At 37.4% G+C, this 21,477-nt stretch overlaps 1 protein-coding gene across 1 annotated transcript in view; it reads right to left on the bottom strand.

Moving 5' to 3' along the window:
* DNTT (DNA nucleotidylexotransferase) overlaps positions 1–17,348 on the bottom strand; it is a 38,329-nt gene extending 20,981 nt beyond the window's left edge. The window contains 3 exon segments of the mRNA XM_020996745.2: positions 8,686–8,820; positions 11,086–11,260; positions 17,045–17,348. Coding sequence (XP_020852404.1) covers positions 8,686–8,820; positions 11,086–11,260; positions 17,045–17,247 — 513 coding nt within the window. The 5' untranslated portion in view covers positions 17,248–17,348.
* Positions 17,349–21,477: the final 4,129 nt, after the last annotated feature.

Genomic DNA, 21,477 nt, shown 5'->3' on the forward strand with positions numbered 1-21,477 from the left:
AGTTAACATTTATATCAGGCTTTATGGTTTGCAAGTGCTTTACATATTTATTTTATTTGATCTTTACAATAATCCTATGAGGTAGGTACAATTATTATTCCCATTTTACAGATGGGGAACCTAAGATCGATAATAATACTAGCTGGCATTTGTAGACTGCTTTAAGATTTGCAAAGCACTTTATATATGTTCTTTCCTCTTTTCCTCCCAATCCTGTGAAGTAGATGCTACTACTATAGCCATTTAAAAGATGAAGAAAGTGAGATTGATAATAGAAGTAACAGTAGTAGTAGTAGTAGTAATAGTAGTAGTAGTAGCAGGAGTAGTAGTAGTAGTAGCAATAGTAGCAGCAGCAGCAGCAGCAATAGTAGTGTAGGAAGAGGAGGAAGAAGATAAATAACTAGTGGATAAAGCTCTGGGCTTGGAGTCAGGAAGACCTGAGTTCAATTCTGGTCTCAGACACTTTTTAACTGTGTAACATGGGCAAATCACTTAATCTCTGTTTGCTCTGTTTTCTCACCTGTAAAATAGGGTTAATAGTAGTGCCTACCTTTCGGGTAGGTTGTTCTGAGAATCAAATGAGATAATCTTTATAAAGCACTTAGCACTTATAAAGTGTTTAGCACATAATAGGCCCTTTATGAATGCTTATTCCCTTCTTTTGCCTAATAATAATAAACAATAACATTTTTACAGCACCTTAAGGTTCACAAAGTGCTACAAGCGTGTTATTTCATATTTATCACCCCTATTTTATTTTTTATGAGCATTTATTTTATTTATTTATTTTTTAAATTTTTTTTTCTACATGCTTTTGAGTTGAAAATTTTTTCTCCCTTTTTCTCCTCCCCACCCTCCCCAAGACGGTGCACAATCTGACATAGGCTTTACATTTACATACCCATTAAACATATTTTCACATTAGTGCAGTTGTAAGTAAAAATTAAAACCACTAGGAGGAACCATCAAAAAGATGAAACAAAACTCAACAGAAGGTAAAAATAAGTGAGAGCGATTGGACTTCCATAGTTCTTTCTTTGGATGTGGACAGCATTTTCCATCCCGAGGCCTCTGGAGATGTCTTAGATCCTCATAATGCTGAGAAGGGTTCAGTTTAACATTCTTAGTCATTGCATAACGTGGCTGCTATTGTGTACAAAGTCCTCTTGGTTCTGCTCACTTCACTCAGCATCAGACCATATAAGTCTTCCAAGGTTTTTTGAAGTCAGCCTGTTCATCATTTCTTATAGCACAATAGTATTCCATTACATTCATATACCACAACTTGCTCAGCCATTCCCCAATTGATGGGCATCCTCTCAATTTCCAATTCTTTGCCACCACAAAAAGAGCTGCTATGAATATTTTTGTACATGTGGGTCCTTTTCCCATTTGTTTGATCTCTTTGGGATATAGCCCTAGAAGTGCTATTGCTGGATCAAAGGGTATGCACATTTTTGTAGCCCTTTGGGCATAGTTCCAAATTGTTCTCCAAAATGGTTGGATCATTTCACAACTCCACCAACAATGTATTAGCATTCCAATTTTCCCACATCCTCTCCAACATTTATCATTTTCCTGTTTTGTCATGTTGGCCAATCTGATAGGTGTGATGTGGTACCTCAGAGTTGTTTTGATTTGCATTTCTCTAATCAATAACATTTAGAGCATTTTTTCATATGACTATAGATGGCTTTAATTTCTTCATCTGAGAACTGTCTGTTCATATCCTTTGACCATTTATCAATTGGGGAATGGCTTGTGTTCTTATAAATTTGTCTTAATTCTCTATATTTTTTAGAAATGAGGCCTTTATCAGAAAGACTGGTTGTAAAAATTCTTTCCCAATTTTCTACCTTCCTTCTAATCTTAGTTGCATTGGCTTTGTTTGTGCAAAAACTTTTCAATTTAATGTAATCAAAATTATCCATTTTGCTTTTCATAATGTTCTCTATCTCCTGTTTGGTCATGAATTCTTCTGTTCTCCATAGATCTGATAGGTAAACTATTCCTTGTTCTCCCAGTTTACTTATGGTATCAGCCTTTATATCTAAGTCATGAACCCATTTTGACTTTATTTTGGTATATGGTGTGAGATTTGGGTCTATGCCTAGTTTCTGCCATACTCTTTTCCAGTTTTCCCAGCAGTTTTTTTCAAAGAGTGGGTTCTTATCCCAGAAGCTGGGGTCTTTGGGTTTATCAAATAATAGATTACTATAGTCATTGACTACTGTGTCTTGCATATTTAACCTATTCCACTGATCCACCTCCCTATTTCTTAGCCAGTACCAAGCAGTTTTGATGATTGCTGCTTTATAATACAATTTAAGATCTGGAATTGCTAGGCCACCTTCCCCTGCATTTCTTTTCATTAGTTCCTTTGATATTCTGGACCTTTTGTTTTTCCAAATGAATCTTGTTATTATTTTTTCTAACTCTATAAAATAATTTTTTGGTAGTTTGATTGGTATGGCACTGAATAAGTAAATTAGCTTAGGTAGGATTGTCATTTTTATTATATTAGCTCGGCCTACCCATGAGCAACTGATGTTTTTCCAATTATTTAGATCTGATTTTATTTGTGTGAAAAGTGTTTTGTAATTGTGTTCATAGAGTTCCTGGGTTTGTTTCGGGAGGTAGACTCCTAAATATTTTATAATGTCTACAGTAAGTTTAAATGGGATTTCTCTTTCTATCTCTTGCTGTTGGGCTTTGTTGGTAATATATAGAAATGCTGATGATTTATGTGGGTTTATTTTATAGCCTGCAACTTTGCTAAAGTTGTTTATTATTTCAAGTAGTTTTTTACTTGATTCTCTAGGATTCTCTAAGTATATCATCATGTCATCTGCAAAGAGTGATAGCTTTGTTTCTTCTTTGCCTATTCTAATGCCTTCAATTTCTTTTTCTTCTCTTATTGCTAAAGCTAAGGTTTCCAGTACAATATTGAATAACAGTGGTGATAATGGACATCCTTGTTTCACCCCCGATCTTATTGGAAATGCTTCTAGCCTGTCCCCATTACATATAATGCTTGCTGAAGGTTTTAGATATATGCTATTTATTATTTTAAGGAAGACTCCATTTATACCTATGCTTTCTAGTGTTTTTAATAGGAATGGGTGTTGTATTTTATCAAAAGCTTTTTCTGCATCTATTGAGATGATCATGTGGTTTCTGTTGGTTTTGTGTTGATATGCTCAATGATGCTGATAGTTTTCCTAATATTGAACCAACCCTGCATTCCTGGTATAAATCCTACCTGGTCATAGTGTATTATTCTTGTGATAAGTTGCTGCAATCTACTTGCTAGTATTTTGTTTAAAATTTTTGCATCTATATTCATTAGAGAAATTGGTCTATAATTTTCTTTCTCTATTTTGACTCTTCCTGGTTTAGGTATCAACACCATATTTGTATCATAAAAAGAATTTGGTAAGACTCCTTCTTCACCTATTTTCCCAAATAGTCTATATAGTATTGGAATTAATTGTTCTTTAAATGTTTGATAGAATTCGCATGTAAATCCATCTGGCCCTGGAGATTTTTTCCTAGGGAGTTCATCAATGGCTTGTTCAATTTCTTTTTCTGAGATGGGGTTATTTAAGTATTTTACTTCCTCTTTGTTAATCTGGGCAATTTATATTTTTGTAAATATGTATCCATTTCACTAAGATTGTCAAATTTGTTGGCATATAGTTGGGCAAAATAATTCCTAATTATTGTTTTTTTCCTCTTCCTTGGTGGTAGCTTCACCCTTTTCATTCTTGATACTAGTAATTTGGTTTTCTTCTTTTTCTTTTTTTAATTAAATTAACCAAAGGCTTATCTATTTTATTGTTTTTTCATAAAACCAGCTCTTAGTTTTATTTATTAGTTCAATAGTTTTTTAATTTCAATTTTCTTAATTTTTCCTTTGGTTTTCAATATTTCTAATTTGGTGTTTAGTTGAGGATTTTTAATTTGTTCTTTTTCTAGTTTTTTTAGTTGTATGCCCAATTCATTAATCTCCTCTTTTTCTATTTTATTTATGTAAGCATTTAGAGATATAAAACTTCCCCTAAGAACTGCTTTCGCTGCATCCCATAGGTTTTGGTATGTTGTCTCATTATTGTCATTCTCTTGAATGAAATTATTGATTGTTTCTATGATTTGTTGTTTGACCCAATCATTTTTTAGGATTAGATTATTTAGTTTCCAATTATTTTTTAGTCTATCTTTCCATGGCCCTTTATTACATATAATTTTTATTGCATCATGATCTGAAAAGGATGCATTTAATATTTCTGCCTTTCTGCATTGGATTGTGAGGTTTTTATGCCCTAGTACATGGTCAATTTTTGTGTATGTGCCATGTACTGCTGAGAAAAAAGTATATTCCTTTCTATCCCCATTCAGTTTTCTCCAGAGGTCTATCATACCTAACTTTTCTAATGTTCTATTCACCTCCTTAACTTCTTTCTTATTTTGTGGTTAGACTTATCTAGTGCCGAGAGGGGGAGGTTCAGGTCCCCCACTAGTATAGTTTTGCTGTCTATTTCTTCCTGTAACTCCCTGAGCTTCTCCTTTAAGAATTTGGATGCTATACCATTTGGTGCTATATATTATAATGATAATTACTTCATTGTCTATGGTGCCTTTTAGCAGGATGTAGTTTCCTTCCTTATCTCTTTTGATTAGATCTATTTTTGCTTTTGCTTTGTCTGAGATCAGGATTGCTACCCCTGCTTTTTTACTTCAGCTGATGCATAATATATTCTGCTCCAGCCTTTTACCTTTACCCTGTATGTGTCACTCTTTTTCAAATGTGTTTCCTGTAAACAACATATTGTAGGATTATGGTTTTTAATCCATTCTGCAATCCGTTTCCTTTTATGGGAGAGTTCATCCCATTCACATTCACAGTTATGATTACTATCTGTGTCTTTTTCTCCATCCTTTTCCCCCATTTATGCTTTTCTTTCTCCTTTTTCCTTTCTCCCCTTCACTAGTGTTTTGCTTTTGACCACCGCCTCCTTCAGTCCCTTACCCCTTTTATTATCCCTTTCCCTTTTCTTCCCCTTTAGTCTTACTGCTGCTTCCCTCCCTTCTTCCCCCCCTTTTCTTTCCCCCCTCCCTTTTCTTTCCCCTTTTCCCTCCTACTGCCTATAGGGCAAGTTAGATTTCTATACCTAACTGATTATATTATGCCCTTCTTGAGCCAAATCTGATGAGAGTAAGGTTCAAACAATGCTCCCCCCCTTCTTTCCCTCTGCTGTAATAGGATTTTGTGTCTTTTCCTGTAATGTAATTTACCCTTGTCTGCCTCCTCCTTTCTCAGTACTTTTCTAAGATAGATTGATCCACTTATTTGGATCCATTTAACCCACTTGATTAGTTTTTTTTTATCATTACATCAAAGTCAACTAATATCCACCCTCTTTATGTATACTCCTTTAACAAGGTGTAATAACAATACAGTTCTCAAGGGTTGCAAGTCTCATATTCCCTTGTAGGGGTTTAAACAGCCCCCCCCCTTATTAACAACATATTGTATCCTTCTGTCCCATTTACCTTTTTAAGTCCTTCTTGAGTCCTGTACTTGAAGATCAAATTTTTTGTTGAGCTCTGGTCTTTTTATCAGGAAAGTTTGGAAGTCTCCTATTTCGTTGAATATCCACCTCCTCCCTTGAAAAATGATGCTCATTTTTGCTGGGTAATTGATCCTTGGCTGCATTCCAAGCTCCTTTGCCTTACGGAATATCATGTTCCATGCCCTGCGGTCTTTTAATGTAGAAGCTGCAAGGTCCTGTGTAATCCTGACTGTGGTTCCATGATATTTAAATTCTTTCTTTCTGGCTGCTTGCAGCACCTTCTCTTTCATCTGGTAATTTTGGAATTTTGCTATTATATTTCTTGGGTTGTCAATTTGGGATCTCTTTCAGGTGGTGATTGGTGGATTCTTTCTATGGTTATTTTCCCTTCTGGTTCTAGGACTTCTGGGCAGTTTTCCTTTATGATTTCCTGAAAGATACTGTCCAGGCTCTTTTTTTCATCATGATTTTCAGGTAGTCCAATAATTTTTAAATTGTCTCTCCTGAGTCGATTTTCCAGGTCGGTTGTTTTACTGATGAGGTATTTTACATTTTCATCTATTTTTTCATTTTTTTGTTTCTGTTTGACTGATTCTTGCTCTCTCATAGAGACATTAGTTTCCATTTGTCCAATTCTAGTTTTTAACAGATTGTTTTCTTCTGTTAGTTTTTGTACTTCCTTCTTCAACTGGCCAATTGTGTTTTTTAGGGACTTGTTTCCTTCAGCATACTCTTCTGTTAGATTTTGTACTTCCTTCTTCAACTGGCCAATTGTGTTTTTTAGGGACTTGTTTTCTTCAGTGTACTCTTCTGTTAGTTTTTGTCCTTCCTTCTTCAATTGGCCAATTGTGTTTTTTAGGGACTTGTTTTCTTCAGTGTATTTTTTTTCCAACTGGCCAATTGTATTTTTGAAGGACTCTTTTACCTCTCTCATTTGACTATTAAAATCCTTCTTGAGCTCTTCTAAGAAGGCTTTTTGGGCTTCAGACCAGTTCATATTCCCTTTTGTTGTTGCAGATGTGGGTTTGTTGACAATGTTGTCCTCTTCAGAATTTCTGTCTTGATCTTCACTCTTCTCATAATATGAATCTATGGTACTTTCTTTTTACTCATGGTGTTTCTTTATTCCCTGGCCTTTAAAGAGATTGAGCTCTCCTGCTGGGGAACAGAGGGTACTGACCCAAGCTTCTTGTGTTGGGAGCCTAGGTCTTGGTCACTGGCTTTGTTTTGGGGCCTCTTATGCTGGGAATTGGAGGCTGTAGGTTTCTGGCAGCTTACCTTGTGTTGGGCTGGAATCAGCAAGGCTGGAACTTTCAGGCAATTCTAGGTTGCCTGCTTTTCCTTTCCTTTAGCTTTCTTCAGCTCCTTTTAGATGGCTGCTGCAGGATGTTTATCTGCCTGGGGCCCCCTGCAGTGTTGTCTCCTCTCTCTGCTAATGCACGGGAGATTCCTTTGCAGTGGAGTGCCGAGGCTCCTGGTGGTTTTCTGAGCTGGTTTCCCGGTTCCCCCGCCCTCACTGAGGCACTGGAGGTCCAGGTGTTGGTGTTTGCCTGCTCTGCCACCTGGGCTTCAGGATTTCTTCACAATTGGGGGCTTCAGGGCTCCTACAGCTCACCTGGTGTTGGGTTGGAATCAGCAAGGTCGGGGCTTTAGGGAACTCTTTAGGTTGTTTTCTTCACCTCCTTTCAGATGAATGCCGCAGGGTACTTATCCGCCTGGGCCCCTTGTTTTTGCTGAGGCACTGGGAGACCCATCTGCTGGGCTACTGCACTGCTGCTCCTTGTCTTTCTTCTAGTTCAGGAGTTCCAGGGTTTTTTTTTTTTCTGGGGTGATATTTTCTGGGTTTTCAGAGGTTGATAGGGGAGAGTGAGAGTGACTACCTCTTCACTCCGCCATCTTGGCTCCCGGAAGCGGAAACTATATCACCCCTATTTTACAGATGAGGAAACTGAAGCTGAGAGAGATTGAATTAATTACTTAGGGCCACACAGCTAGCATCTGAAATAGGATTTGAATCCAGATCTTCCTGAATCCCCATCCAACATTCTATCCAATGAGCCACCTAGTGGTCTCAAAGGCCAGCACTCTGTTTTCTACACCAGAGGCAATAACTCTATTTGAAAAGGAGACTCCAGATATCTGTCAACTGGTGATTCACAAGGATCATCCAATTTCTTAGAGTAGAAAGTTAGAATAGGTAAATACCCCAAATCTGACTTGAGGAGATTTATTTACTGAGGAAGTGAACAAATGCATGTTAGTATACCATTGTAACTACAGAGTGACTATAACATGCCATTATTGATAGGCTGGGATAGGAAGCCTGAGTTAAGACCTGTCTCAGATACTTGTATGACTCTGTGCAAATCACTTAACCTGTATGCCTCAGTTTCCTTATCTGTAAAAGGAGGATAATAATAGTTAATACTTCGAATGGCTGTTGTGAGGACAAAAGTGCTTTGCAAACCTTAAAGCCTTATATAAATGCTAGCTATTATTATTACTATTATCAATTCTATCAGCTTAGGGAACTTCCTAAATGGGAACTTGGTTCACCAGTGCAAGATTGCAACCTATTTATAACTTAGTAGATAAGTCTTAGAGCTGCTTGAGGTGTATAGAGGATAAAGGACTTGTCTGAAGTCATGTGACTAGTAAGGGTCAAAGTCAAGATCTGAACCCAAGTCTTCCCAATTCCAAGTCCTAGTCTAGTCAGTCAATAAGTCAGTCAACAAGCATTTATTGAGGGCTTCCTATGTGCCAAATACTGTGCTAAGTGCTGAATGGTACTCATTCCCATATTTACATGAGCATTATAAAGCATTAGTCACAGAAAGTAGTAAACATCTCTTAATTATCTGATCAGTGCTGTGGGTAGTTCCTGAGGGAATTATCCAAAAACTGGCTTTACAGTCTTTCTTTCTTATTTGAGGAAAGGGAAACTGCTGAAACACACTAGAAGTAGGACCAATGAGAATAGAGTATGTGGATAACAGGGACACTCAGGATGTCCTAGAAAATCTATAATCTGGTCAATTTGCTTGCGGATACATGGAAATTGACTGTAATGTGTTTGTTTTCTATAGATATGGCTTTATATTAACTACTTTACCGTAAACCTTTGGTTATGGTTGTTTAAAGTTGTCCGTCTTTGGCAAGCATATTGGGAGATGGCTTTCATTGCAGGTGGTAGAATCTTCAAGGTGCCTGCATTTGGGTCTGGATTAGCTGAACCAACCTCGCTCTCCTAAGCAAGAAGGCAAGAAGTGAGTCTCAATTTTTTAGTTCTAGAACCCATAGTAATTTCAACAGAAAAAACTTAATCAAAACGGTACTAAGTTTGTAGGTATTCAGAAGAAATACCCTGTAATTGATTATTTTTGATTTGATGTAGGTTTATTTTAAATCCTAGAATCTTAGAGCCAGTGGGATCTTAGTGATCATCTAATTTAATTCCCTGTTACCCCAGGCTGGGAGGCAGAACAATAGACCAGTGGTAGCAAGAAGGCAGAAGCTGCTGCCCTAATGAACATTTTCATTTTTCTTCCACTCTGAGGTTGTTTGGAAGTAGCAGATAAAAGCAAGAAGCCCTATAACGTCTGGGCTGGGCTCGTAGGCTGGCCTATCACAGTAATGACATAGCAGTATTGAAAGAGAGAAGACAGAAAAGAGAAGGTGGGGAGGGAGAGGGGAGAGAGCACCAGGGGAGATTTCCTAATAAAACATGAAGCTCTAGGAGTTTGGTATGTCGGATGTGGAGACCTAGGTGCAAATCCCAGCACAGACACTAGCTGTGTGGCCCTGAGTCACTTAATTTCTCTGAGCCTAGGTTTCTGGAGGGAGTTGGACCCAATGACTTTAAGGTTCCTTTCAGCCCTAAATCTGATCCTATAACATCCATTCTGGAATATTGCCAACTTGCACTCACATGCCTGGGCTGGGTTTTCCAGAGAATGGCTTTTACCTCAGGTTTGAGATGCCTTCTATAACCATAGACCACGAGCCCTCAGTGGTGTGCCTCCTATTAAGGAGTACAACCAGTAAACACAAATAGCTCTTAGCAGAGTCATTTACTAAAACAGCATAGATGAATAGCAGCCATAGAGCATTTGCCCTGAAAAACCTGGGGTATACTCTCCAACAAATATGTATATACATACATATATATATAATATCTATCAGAAGAGCAGGTAAAAACTTCCAGAACAATGGTAGAGAGTCATACATGTAGAAAACACATATGGCCAAGGCAACTTACAACAGCTATGTGATAGAACCTTGCCATCCTTTCTCTCCTAGTAGAGTCCTCAGGAAATTCAACTGTCATTTACCAGGACTATTTTCCCTCTGATTCCTTTGCCATCTCCCTTTTCTGCTGCTACTGGAAGCTTCTTCTAGCCTTAAGTGACTGCTTCTCTGTATGTCCACGTGTCTTCCTCAATTGTTCCTAGAACTCTCATGAATAGATTCTCCAACTGGATTCTGTTTCTCCGTCTAAGTAATCAGTTCCATTGCTAAGGACTATGATAAATAAGGATGGAAAAGAGAGAAAATCTCCTTTCCTACCCCTTTCCTCACCACCCCATCACCAAGAAGTGAAGAGCTGGGCTCTTCCTCAACTGCTGACTCTCTCTTCAACTTCCCAGACTTCTAAACTCACTGATAGTTTCCAGGGCTTGTATATTTAAAGCCCTACAAAACAACAGTATATTTTTAAATTGAATCATAATAAATTTATTAAGGGTCTAGTATATGCCAGGCACCATGCCAAATACTACAGTGCAAGTACAGACACTGAAACAATCCCTTCTTTAAAAGTGCTTCCATCCTAATGAGGGAGACCAGAAGCATGCATATAAATACAGGCAGCATAAATATAAAGGGAATAAATGCAAATACATATGAAGTAGTCAAATATAAGTTTCTTTGGAAGGTAGGACACTAGCATTTGGGGTCAGGAAAAATTTCATATAGAAGATGTTGCTTGAACTATGCCTTAAAGGAATAAAGGGACTCAATCAGGTGGATCTAAGAATGGGATATGAATTCTAGTCATGGATACAGGAGATAAGGTCTCTGGTGTGATCATTGTTTGCCATTCCTCCATAATGACTCATTTATAGGATTTGTTCACACTTCATGAATGGATAACCTGATGTGGCCAAATTTTTAGTTATTAGTTAGGTCCTGGACTTTCAAGGACCTTTACAATCTTCTGAATATGAGAAGTTGCACTAGATCATCTCTGTCACTCTGTAAGTACAGTCCTAGCAAAGAGTCTGTAGTCTGTCGCCTGTAGTCAGAGCCCAGCTAAGTACGAAAAAAGGCTCATGACCAGAGGAAATGGTCACCAAGCAGTGAATATTTTTACTATAGCAGTGTAGCAATTTGAGTTGGAATATGCAGACCATTAAGATCATAGATCTTGGGAAATATCAAAGTAAGAAGGAGCTTATTTCTCATTTGAAGAAATCATTCCTAAGTCAATGAAATTTATTTCTATCTAACTTACCACAAGCTGATATTTTCCTTTTGTTTCCACTGGTTTTCCAGCTTTCATGCATTCGATTAGCCAAGAGACATCAAGGAGTTCAATCTGTTCTGTCTTTTCCATTTTATGCGCCCTGAGCCAAGCCAGGACATCTGAACCAGAATTGTTTTCTGCCACAATGTGAGTCACTGAATTGCTGTGAGATAGATGACAAAACAATGAATGTTGTTGTTGTTGTTGTTGTTGTTGTTTAATTAGCAGGGCCTCCCTTCTTATTGTGCCATTAAGGGACAAGGATAATGCTTGTGAGTGCAAACTTTTCATTTCCTGGAGAAGAGCTACACACGCTAGATGCCACCATGAAATATATGAGGTCCCAGGGCCATATTCAAGATTATTTACTAACAAGACCCCTTTTCATAGTGGTAGAGTAGAAGAAAAGGTGGCTGAGAGTGCTAAAAATCACAATATTGTTAGACCTTCTACAAACAGTACCTTCATTATTGGCACTTCTAGATAGGAAATCTTCATTTGGTAACCAACAAATGGACATAGCACTAGAGGAATGATAGCACTCTTGACAATTCTACTATAATGAAATCAGACATTTCAACAAATGGTTCGGATGGCTCAGAGATTCTCATTAGAGGGGTAGAAAAATGAATTGGTAAAGTTTGTTATTTTTTTACATGCATCCAAAGGCATTTCATGGTACACTTATTCAACCTCATTTTGCAAATAAACATCTACAAAAAACATAAACGTGAAAAGGATGAGCTTATTAACTTATGAATCAACACCTTTTGCAGAGAATGAGGATGTAAAAGTAGAGGAACTCTATTAAGAATTCAACAAGACCTTCTAAATTAAATCAATATATATTTCAATATTTGGTAACTTAAGTGCTAATGTGTGGGCATAAGGGAGTGTGTTGGAAAATATGGTTCAGTAGTAAAAAGTGGGATAGAGAGAGAAAAGGCTTGTAGACTACACATATAGATGAATCTTTGAGATGAGAATAGGAAGCCACTGGACATGGTCAGCACAAAGTAACACTATCAGAAATTAAACCAACTGTATTTTAACAAATAGGAAATTAATGCTTACTGATGTGGGGAACATCTTCTTTTCTTTTTTATCTATTTCTATATTTTTAATTACATGTAAAAAATTTTAACATTTTGAGTTCCAAATTCTCTCCCTCCTTCCCCTCCTCATCCTTGAGAAGGCAATTTGATATAGATTATACATTACAGTCATGCAAAACATATTTCCATATTGGCATTTTGTGAAAGAAAACAGACAAAAAAACCACAAGAAAATAAAGTCTAAAAAAAGTATGCTTCAATCCACTTTCACACTCCATCAGTTCTTTCTCTTTTTCGTCATGAATCCTTCAGAATTATCTTGGATCATTGTGTTGCTGAGAATAGCTAAATCACTCACATCTGATCATCATACAATACTGCTGTTACTGTGTATAATGTTCTCCTGGTTCTGCTCACTTCACTTTGCATTATTTCATGTAAGTCTTCCCAGGTTTTCCTGAAACTATCCTACTCATTATTTCTTATAGCATAATAGTATTTCATTACAATTGGTCAGCCATTCCCCAACTGATGAGCATCCCCTCAATTTCCAATTCTTTGTTACCAAAGAAGAGTTGCTATAAATATTTTTGTGCATATGGTTCCTCCTCCCCCTTTTTTATCTCTTTGGAATACAAAGCTAGTAGTGATATTGCTGGGTCAAAGGATATGTACTGTTTTATAACCCTTTGGGTATGTGGGAACCATTTTCAAATCAACTCTCTACACACAGATTATCAATTTATTAGAAGAAAGATCAAAATCTATACTAAATTAGAAGATAGAGTACACAAATGAGAAGATGTGGTTGTAATTGAGAATACTCTAAACTGACCTATTTTTAAAAGCCTTTGACACCAAGCAATGGGAAATATAAAATAAGAGACATCAACCCAGACTCTCCACATTCCTAGGGAAGTTTAAATTAAATCAGTCTCCATAGGAAAATTTAAAAAGTCTAGAAACCATATCAACCAAACAAACATTTTATCACCTTGCTAATCAAAGAGACTTGGCAGCCAATGGTACTATTAGTCAATAATATAAGCTCATTTATAAAATCTTCCAGAGGAAGATGATGCCATATTATGAGTAGTATTGCTTCATAAAACACAAAAAAGCAATAGGTTAGTGGAAGAAAAGACAATTTTATGGAAAGTTAAGCAAAAGGCTAAGGTTTAATAACATCCCAAAAGCATTTAAAGAAGAAATAAAAGTAGGAAAACAACAGACAAAAAATGGAAAAGTAATATAAAAATTTTTATAACACTCTTTTATTTATAAATGATAGATAATGAAATTTTATAGAAATGAAAACTGAGGCCCAAAGACGTAACTTCCCCAAGGTTCCATAGCTAATAAATGGCAGTCAGGATCTGAACTCAATCCTATACTTTTCCACTGCAGCACACCCTTAATCTTAGCTCTGCCACTTAGGACCTATTTGACTATGGAAAAGTCATTTCCCTTCTCATTGAGTCACATTTTCCTCATCTATAAAATAAGAAATCTGGACTAAATGATTTCTAACATCCCTCTCCATTCTTAATCTTCAATCCACCAAATGAGCAGTCTTTTTTTTAATCACCTTAAGACCTATTCTCACCGATCCTGATCAGATTGTGGTGAAATTTCTGTGTAAAAAAATTCAGTTTGAGAACTCTGACTTCTGTTTCCGGTAGTTGATATGCATTTATTTTTACTTTTATATAAAAGACATATTAGAAGTAGTTGTTCCACTGTTTAAGTCTGGGAACTTTGCCATAATCAAGTGCACAGCCACAGTTGACCTGCCACTGTATGTCAGCTTCCTCTCTTGCATGTGCAGCTGGGCTGAGTTCTTAGCAGGCGTACACACACACACACACACACACACACACACACACACACACAACACTCCCTCCCCCCAGGCAAAGATGCAGCACTTTTGGCAGCAGGAAAAGCTTGTTCTGAGTCAGCGAGTTATAGATTCAAGGACCCCCTTGCCAAAGAAACTTTCTATTTCTTTTTCTGAATCTTTATACTTAATTTTTCAGGAAATTTAGAGATTGAAGGAGAAATATTTTCACGTATCTATACACTTTTTTTAAAAAAAAATACCACAGTTTGGAATAAAGGGCAGGTGGTTTGTTTATTTTTAAATTTCAGATGTACCCATAAGGAGTAAGCCTGGCATAATGAATAGAGCGCAGACATGGAGCTAGGAAAACCTGGGTTTGACTCACATTTCCGAGACTTACTAGCTGTAATGACCCTGGGCAAATTACTTACTCGCTGAGAGTTTGCTAAGGTTCTTCACCTTCAAATTACACTTCAAGGTGTTGTAAGGATCAAATGACATTATATGTGTGCGTACATGTGCACATATATGATGATTGCAATATTTAAAACATCATACAAATGTCAACTATCATTATTTAATTAGATTTTAAAATTATTCTCTATTGCATATGATGCCAGACATGGTTGATTTTTTTTAATTGCTATTTTCTCTCTTTGAAAAAAAAAACTGTTACTAGGAATGGTTCATGGTTCACTGAGTAGGAAAGAGAAAGGGATATATCTGAAAATATACATGATGTAAAAATAAATTGTAAAAAAAAAGGAAAAGCCAAAACAATTTAAAAAATTGTTTTTCTCTTTTTCTCTGTCGCTGTCTTTCTGTCTCTGTCTCTCTGTCTCTGTCTTCTCTGTATTGCTTTGTTTGTCTCCATCCCTCCCTCCCTCTCTCTTTCTGTGTGTCTCTCTGTCTCTGTAAGTTTCTCTCTTTCTGTCTCATAGAAAGTCATTAGATTTTAGCCCTAGAAAGGATCTTAGAAATCAACTACTTCAGCTGCCTCATTTTACCAAGGCATCTGTAATATCAAATTCCAGAGGAAAGCAAATGACTAACCCAAGCTGACACCGCTGTTAGAGTCAGTATTTCCAGACCAAACTCAAGAACGGCTCAATGATAACAATAAATCTTATGGAAATAAAATTGAAGTCAATTGTGCTATCATTTTCCTGTAACTATTTTAAGCAGAAGTAGATCCTATCCATACTGAATGTTGTAGATTGAGGGTAAAAAGGACCCCTGACCTGTAGTAATACAAAATAGAACCAAAAATAAAAACCGTGCACACAATATAATAATAATTGACAATAGAAAAATAGGAATCAGGTGTTTTACACTGATTTTTAAAAGACCTAATTGGGATTTTCTTGAAAGAGAGAAAAAGAAAATGTTCAATTTGCCTCCTTACAAAATTAAAGGCAGAGATAATGACATGTAATTCAATAAGAACAACAAATATCTTTCTTTAAGATACTTCAATTGCATGTTATAATGAGTAAGAAGAGAAAAGGAGGAAAGGCAAAGGAGAGAAGATAAATAGAGGGAAAGAAAAGAAGAGAGACCACGAGAGGCAAAGTGATGAAGAGGAGAAAGAAAAAGACAAAAGGAGATCCAAATGCCTCGAAGGTGAATGTTTTAGTAGATGATACATTCTTCACTTCACTTTGGCAATGAACGTTAGCATAACTTATTATCAGTTATCATGATTTATTGTCTTCTCAATAATTTAGGACAGTCCTGTATTCACTGGGAAATTTATTTATTTTTTCTCTCAAACCTTTTTAAGTAACAGCTTTCCCAGAGAATTCCAAAGTGTATATGAGTGTGAATGCACTGTGTGTGTGTGTGGGGGGGGTGTTTGTGTGTGTGTGGGTGTGTGTGAAGTGATGATTTGGGTTCTATACTTATAAACTAAGTTTGGAACATGCTTTATCAATACCCTTGTCATTCAAAATGTATCAGGTTGCTTTATCTTTGTTCATCCCACAAATCCCAAAGTTCATATTTATAATCAGGATTTATTTCTGCATTTGGATCTTTATCACCACCATCCCCCTGTCCCCTCCCCCATTAAATTGAGCTTTTTGGTTTAGTTGTGTATTAGTAGACATGATATGTACCAGAAAGCCCTTAAAATATAATGACTAGTTTGGAGGTATATCTATCTACCTTCTGAAAATGATTGCCCGCTTATCCTATCTCCCCAGGCTCTGATTTCAGCACATTTGGGAATGTGATCCATTATGCCTCTGTTTGGTGATGGCTGAGTAATGAAACATGGGTTCTTATTCTCAGCCTGCTACTTGCTGGTTATGCAACCTTGACCAAGTTCCAACCCCTCTTCAAGGTCTTAGCTCTCTCCTCTATAAAGTATCCCTTTCAGCAATTGCATCTGATGGTCCCCATGGATCCAAGAGGGTCATCATTCTCCTGGGGATCCCCACAAAGGCCATCCTGCACAGAAACCTTCTCCTGACAACACTTAATGGCCTACACCCACTAGAGGCAGTATGTAAGCAGACTAGATGTACCTGTCAGCCCTCCTAGCCCCTGCCAATAAAGCTGAACTCACATACAGGAGCCCAGGTGAAAGGAAAACAGGAAGACCAGGCTTCTGTGTTAAAGTAGTTGAAACCCTTTGGTTTGAGTTGGGGAAAATGCACAGAAATTGGTGAGTTTCTGTCAAGAATAAAATTAAGCATAGAAAAATCCCACCATTTTCTCTATATGTCAACCACTATTTAGCTATCCCCCCCCCTTCACCAGAGTGCAAAGCTAAAGAACTCCAAGTTTTTACTGCCTTCCAGAACAAACCAAATTTCTCTTGATTTGTTTATCATGCATCTTGGAAAAGTTAATGATTTACTTAAGTGATTAGTTATTTAGAGCTTAAAATTTTAGCCCAGGATATGTCCATGTATGCCTGTGTAAGTAACGTGCTGATGTGATCAGGATGATGCTGGCCTGGTAAGTAGAGCTTTAAATAAGTTGGGTTTCTTTTTCTTTTTTTTTAAGCCAATCAGAGATTTTAAAAATGAAATAAGTACCGTCCTACCTTAACTCATTTTCGACCCTGAAACCTTTCTTTCGAGCCAGATCCATCAGGAATGTTCTCCGGGTTGCCCCCATTTTCTTCTCCAAAATAAAAAGGACTAATTCATGAAATTTAATTTCATAAACTGTGGAGGAAATAAGAGCATTCATCTTTTTTTGTCTTTTCTTCCCATGGTCTGATTCTGTGGTCCTGATCCTATGCATGTTGGAGCTGTGGCTTCTGGCTGTAAACCCCAACTTGAATCTCTAACCGTGAGCATAGAATGCTAAGCCTTTCTGGTTACCAGGAACTTTGATGTCATCTCACTGCCTTCCTTCTGAAAGCAGAAACAAAGCCCTTGTAGGCTCTATTTTAAACTAGCATTTGTTGAATGAATGAATGAATGAATGAATGAATGAATGAATGAATGAATGAATGCATTCCTACTGAAAAAGAAGTGAGGAATGTTTTGCCTTCATTTGATAATACAGTTTTCCCTCTATCCTATCCAATCAAACATCCCTTACAACAAAGAATATTTTAAAAAAGAGGAAAAGAACCAGTTTGTCAAAGCTATTTGATACACTGACCAAGGCTGACAGTATATGCAGTATTCCATACCCATAGTCCACCACTTCTGCACAGAAAAGAAAATTAGGCAATTTTCAAGTAACTTGCAATTTCTTTTTTTGAGTATAATCATTATAACAGCATTTGAGAATTTCACCTTGCAATTCAATTCCAATAACCTCATATTTATTAAGCATCTATTATGTAAAAGTTTCTGAGCATATAAAAACCAAAACTATACTAGTTCCTGCCTTCAAGTTGCTTACATTCTACTGAGGAACTGATAAATACATTCAAGGTAATTTGGGGAGAAAATGCTAACAACTGGCAGGATCAGGAAAAGTTTTAGGATGGAGGTGGCAGCCAGATTGGGACTAGAAAAAAAATTAGGAATTCTATGAGGAAGAAGTGAGTGAAATAAATTCTAGGCACGAGAGAAAGCCTGTTCAAAGCCACAAAGATGAGACATAAAATAATGAGTTTGGGAAATAGTTTGTACAATTCAGTGTAGAACACAGAATGTGAAAGGGAATAATAAGAAATAAGTCCAGGGGCAGCTAGATGGCACAGTGGATAGAGCACTGGCCCTGAAGTCAGGAGGACCTGAGTTCAAATACGACCTCAGAGCAAACACTTAACACTTACTAGCTGTGTGACCCTGGGCAAGTCACTTAACCCCAATTGCCTAAAAGTTTAAAAAAAAAAAGAAAGAAAAAGAAATAAGTCCAGAGAGCTAGGTGAGAACTTATCAGGGGTGTGGAACCTGCAGGCTTCGTGGCCACATCTGGCTTAGATCATGGAGAGCCTTGAATACAGCTGCTGAGCTTCTATTTTAGCTTATATGAAGCAGAAGGAGACTACTGGAAGTTTTTGAGCATGGGAATAAAGTAGTCAGACCTGGGAATTTGAAATGTTATTCTAGCAGTCACGTGCTCCATTTTGAACATGTTTAGTTTGAGACAGCCATTGAACTTCTAGGTAGATGCATCTGAATGCACTTGGCCACGAAGGGGCAGAGTTTTATCAAATTCTAATAGGAATGGACATCTTCCCGCTCTACTAGTACATTCCATTAGGAAGGAAGATTGAACTGTCATAAAGGCAGAAGGGTATCTCTTAGATGTAGTCTCTAATTCATCACATGCCAATAAGGTGAACATAAATTCAAGTGTCTGGCCCCTTATGCAAGCAAAGGAGCTATCAGTGTCAGCATCAAGTGAATAACTACAAGAAATGCATGTCAGCAGGTACCTATCCAGCGGATAATTACAGAAGCAGCCTGGCATCATAGAAAGAGGGCTAGTCTTAGAGTCAGAAAGACCTGGCTTCAAATCCTGCCTCTGATACATACTAACTGTGATTATAGACAAGTCACAGCCAGTCAGTGCCCCTGACAACAACTTCGTGGTGCCCCGCTCTAAAAAACTCACTATAGACAAGTTATTGATTTGCATCATTGGAGGGAGTATCCACGCTGGAAGTTCCACCATACTAACTAAAATAAATGAAAAAATCTGGACCAAAAATAAAACTTTAAATGCATACACCTATATATGCATATAAGTATATTTATATAAATATATAAGTGTATACACATATATGTATACTCATACACACACACACACATATATACATATATAATCAACATCAGAAGTTCACTGGTACTAGTGATTATTAAACAAATGAATATGAGTGAAAAAGGTATTTATTAAGTCCTTACTATGTACAAAGTAGGCAACTAGGTGGCTCAGAGGACAGAAAGCTGGACCTGGAATCAGAAAGACCTTAGTTAAAATCCAGCCTCAGACACTAACTATCTGTGTGACCCTGGACAAGTCACTGAACCTGTTTGCCTTAATCCCCTGAAGAAGGAAATGGCAAACCACACCAGTATTTTTGCCAAGAAAACTCCATAAACAGTATGGTTTAAGGAGTTATAAAGAGTCAAACACAGCTAAACAACAAAAACATTCAGAGTACTGTGTTAAGTGATTGGGATACAAATAGAAAAGCAAGACAGTCCCTGCTCTCAAGGAGCTTACATTCTAACGGGGAGAACAATATATATGTAAGGTTTAGCTGCAAATAAGATGAATAAGTCCCACAACGGCAAAACAGATGTTAATGCCTCTTCTTTAATGCCATTTCCACTGATAGAAACAAATCATTTTCTGATGTTGAACATTGGACAGTGCCAAGAAGTTTGGTAGGAAGAACTTTCTGTCCTGGTCTTTAGTAGCTTCTTCTGTGAGCATTTGCCAGGCTATATCTCAACCGGGGTTGCCTCTTAGCATGATGGCTGTAGGCACTGGGTTGGAAGCATTCCCAGGACTCAAAGTTCAAGGCCTTAGGCTTTCTTTCTTTTTTTTTTTAATACAATTGTTTATTAAAAATTGTTTTTTGTTTCAGGAGTCATTAAAAGCATTGAAAAATACCTTTTCTTTTCAAAGTATTTCTCTATTTTGTTGTATCCTACCAAAAATGTCTGATAAGCAAGATTTAAAAAACAAAATTATTAATTAAGTTTTACTGTTTAATGCAATAAATATACAAAACAGAGTGGGATGTATTCTAGGACTCTGGGAAGTCAAATATCTCAGTACAATGACTATGATAAAAAAAAGCTGAAAAATAGAATTCAATACAAAATACACATTAGTGAGTACAATCATGAATTTACATTGCTCTACAGAAAAAGAATACCGTAAGTGGGTCCATTGAAGTTCAATAATCAGGAATCTTCATCAGTGATCCCTTGAACAGCACTGGAAATTGACTGAAAGAAATTCTCCATCACCTTTCCATTCTAAACCTGCAGGAGTAACTGATTGCTAGATGCTCCTGGCCACTCACAAAACCCTTGAGAAAATTAGGGAAGTTCCAATGAATGAAAATAACAAGTTGAAATGTTTCTAGTTTGCAGAATGAGACTTTTAAAACCAAATACACTGGGCTTAGTTCTCTGTTTCTAGTATAAGGGGGTGAATCCTAGATCTGTTCTGGGTGTAAAGGGGGAAGATAAACTCCTGATCAGTGTTGAAGTCAGGGCTGTTGAAAAATACAGCTGCACTAGCAGTTTCTAAATTTAAGCTGGCCTACATTTGGCTGTGCGGTCCACTGGCTCATCTGTGGCTTTCAACAGTATTTTACTAGAGGTCAAGGCCTTAGGCTTTCTCTAATAAGGTTTGAAAGAAATTGGTGGTCAAGGTGGTAGTAGTTGTTTGACTTGTCTGGCACATCCTACCCCTTCTCTTTCCCACAGGGTGCCTTGCCTTGCTACTTTAGCTAGGCTGGCATACTTGCCCCGTGAGTAGCAGTTGGTTGGCAGCCGGCCCATTCTCTGCAGTTGTTCAAGTCATCCACATTGTTTGTGTAAAGCCAAAGCAAATTGGACATCATTGAGGACCACTTGAACATGAGATTTGGGTCATGGAATCAGCCTACCATCTGCACAGTCAGTGGCATTGGGATTTATTTATTCTTTCCCCTCAAAGGTGCCACTTTTCCATTCTTGAAGCAGTTTCTTTGCAAAGTACAAGTTTGCTATATCCATTTTGGAGTTGTGGAAACTGCGACTCAACTGCTTTGTCCAAGGACACACGATTATTAAGATGCAGGGCTGAGACTCAACCCAGGTCTTGTGACCCCAGGTTCAGTGTTCTCTTCATTAAAACATGTAGCCTTGTGTGTGTCTTGTGTAGCTCCTTATGGAATCTAACACAGGGGGTGGGGAAGTGCCTCTTTGTTCTCCCAAGGCTAAGATACCTGGAGAGAATTAATTTGTCTGTGTGGATCCTTAGCATCCTAATTGAGAGGCCTTCTGGGTCAATTAAATCATGGCAGGAATTTGCCTATGAGGGATGATCAGTCCCAGACATTCATGT

This window comes from Phascolarctos cinereus, unplaced genomic scaffold, assembly GCF_003287225.1.
Source record: "Phascolarctos cinereus isolate Bilbo 61053 unplaced genomic scaffold, phaCin_HiC Scaffold_3;HRSCAF=262, whole genome shotgun sequence".
Taxonomy (NCBI): Eukaryota; Metazoa; Chordata; class Mammalia; order Diprotodontia; family Phascolarctidae; genus Phascolarctos; species Phascolarctos cinereus.